Source organism: Sphaeramia orbicularis, chromosome 24 (genome assembly GCF_902148855.1).
Source record: "Sphaeramia orbicularis chromosome 24, fSphaOr1.1, whole genome shotgun sequence".
Taxonomy (NCBI): domain Eukaryota; kingdom Metazoa; phylum Chordata; class Actinopteri; order Kurtiformes; family Apogonidae; genus Sphaeramia; species Sphaeramia orbicularis.
The window spans coordinates 2772950-2775200 of record NC_043979.1 but is presented as its reverse complement, the minus strand read 5'-3'; the positions used below and the strand labels follow the sequence as shown (position 1 = coordinate 2775200).

At 42.4% G+C, this 2251-nt stretch overlaps 1 protein-coding gene across 1 annotated transcript; it reads right to left on the bottom strand.

Annotated features, from left to right (window-relative positions):
- Nucleotides 1-994: 994 nt before the first annotated feature.
- Nucleotides 995-2207, bottom strand: LOC115415337 (uncharacterized). Its single transcript, XM_030128872.1, has 2 exons — nucleotides 2137-2207; nucleotides 995-1978 (listed from the first exon to the last, which is right to left on the bottom strand). Exons 1-2 carry the CDS (start codon nucleotides 2140-2142, stop codon nucleotides 1100-1102), a joined length of 885 nt encoding a protein of 294 aa, XP_029984732.1. The 5' UTR covers nucleotides 2143-2207; the 3' UTR covers nucleotides 995-1099.
- Between the last annotated feature and the right edge of the window lie 44 nt (nucleotides 2208-2251).

Sequence of the window (2251 nt, the reverse complement as noted above, 5' to 3'; positions counted from 1 at the left end):
TTGATCCCAGCTGTAGTTTAACATCAGAGCTGAAGCCCTGTGTTTCATTTAGGATCCATTTCTGATGAGAACAGCATGTTCTGGACATTTGAAAAAGTGAAAAATAAATGATGTTCATTTTGAGTCCCTGTGTCACACAGCAGGAACTTAAGTACTTTTACTCCCAAATTGTATTTCTGTAAATTGTAGCGTGTGTCATGTGACAGTACTTACTCAGACCTATTCATACATGTATGGACATGTGTCCCTGTGGCACCACTGGATCTGGTCCATGTGTGAATGAGAGAAGAGGATGAGGCTGTGAAGGAGAGGAAGGGTAGACACTGATGGGTGTTTGTGTCTGTGGAAAATAGACATGACATCCACGTCCATACACGTCCCAGTGCAACCGTCCCACTGTGACGGCATGTGAGCTTTGATTACCACTAGTTTTATATTGTTATTGAATGTGTGTTATGCTGCTGCTACACTGGAATTTCTCAGTTTGGGATAAATGAACCACATCTATCTATCTACCTACCTTTCCTTCCTTCCTTCCTTCTGCATTTCCACTCATCCTCAGCACAGACTGAACCCCATCTAACCATGAATGTAAGCAGTGCTAATGTTTGGTAGGCTATACTTAACAGTGGGATTAGGGATTACTTTTTATTTAAATTTTAATGGCTCACAATCATTTTCATAACTTAACATTAGGGTAGGCCATGTTTAATGATCACATTGGTGGATGTTGTATGTTTGCCAATACTGGCATTATGACAAACACATAATATGAGGATGATTTTGTGTGTTGTAGAAGGTTATGGAACCATAATAATACAGCTTTAACTTCAGTTCACTGATTCAACCTGTGCTTTCTGTATTGGAAATGATGTCAGACACATTTCAGCGCATGCATTTGTTTTTATTGAACAGCAGAAAAAATTAATCATTACAGAAGAGAAAAATGTCACAAATCAAAGGTTTTTTTGGTTTTTTTTAATTAACAGAAGCATTTTTTAGATGTCACTTGCAGTAGCACTCATGATCAGAACATATTGGAAATACTCAGAAATGATTGTGTAATGCAGCCAAACTAAGCAGATCATCCTGAAGGCTCTTACTGATAAAAACACAGAAACTCTTTGCGGCCCACGTTGCCTGAGTTGAGACTTCTCTCAATCACAGTAACACCCGCATCCTTAAACACTTCAGTCGCACCTGTGTTAACGAGCAGGATGATGGTTTTGATGGGGTTTGTAGATTCTTCTTTCTTGTGCCACAGGTACACAGGACCACTGCCAGTGCCCTCATTGAGGTTCACGTTCACACGGATGAATCCTTTCTGCTGAAGCTCCTGGTACTCGAAGTCGTTGGTGGAGACGGCCACACTGGTGAGGGCACGGCAGGGGTCGGCGGTCTGACGGTACCACAGAAAGACAAAGCTTCCTCCAGCGCCTCTGTTGGTGTTTTCATCCATGCGGATATAACCATCTTTAAAGAGGTCAGCATCTACGTCATAGGAGTCGGTGGCGGTGACGTCGCAGATGTAGGTCTGCTTCTCTCTCTTCACCCACATGTGGATCCAGTTTCCTCCAGCTTCACGGTTCAGGTCACAGGTCACTCTCTCCCAGTTCAGTTTAACCATCTGGGCTTCAGCTCCTGCATTGTCAGTGACTTCGACTTCCTTGATTGGGGTGTCGTACTCTGTGGTCCCTTTGAAGTACCACAGGTAGATGACATCACCTTTGGTTCCAGTGTTGAGGTTTTGGGGAATCTTGGTGTACCCTGCTCTGGCCAAACCGACAGCCATGTCGTCGTTGAAGGAAACTTGAACCCTGGTGATGGAAACCCCTTCACTTTGTTTTTTGTACCAAAGATAGATGTTGTTTCTTCCTGCCCCTTTGTTCAGGTCAACATTGACTCTACTGAAGCCTTCCGCCTCCAGCTTCAGCGCCTCAGTCTTATTCAGAGAAACCTGGAGCTCTGTGACAAATGACTGCAAATAAGAACAGCATTCATCAGTTACCATCAATGATTCTCCAAGTACAGTACATGACATTTGGACCTAAATCACATTTTTACACTTCATACAATAAGTACAAAGACTGGAAAAAGCAGCTGAAGGAAAAATTCAGTAAGTGATGAAATACTTACAGCCATTATGAGTAGTACCAAAGAACAGTCTGTGGATAAAGATGCCACAAAAACAGATCAGTTGAATCCTGTTCTCTGCAGTGTCTTACTTTTATATAGAAAATTTTGAGGTTTA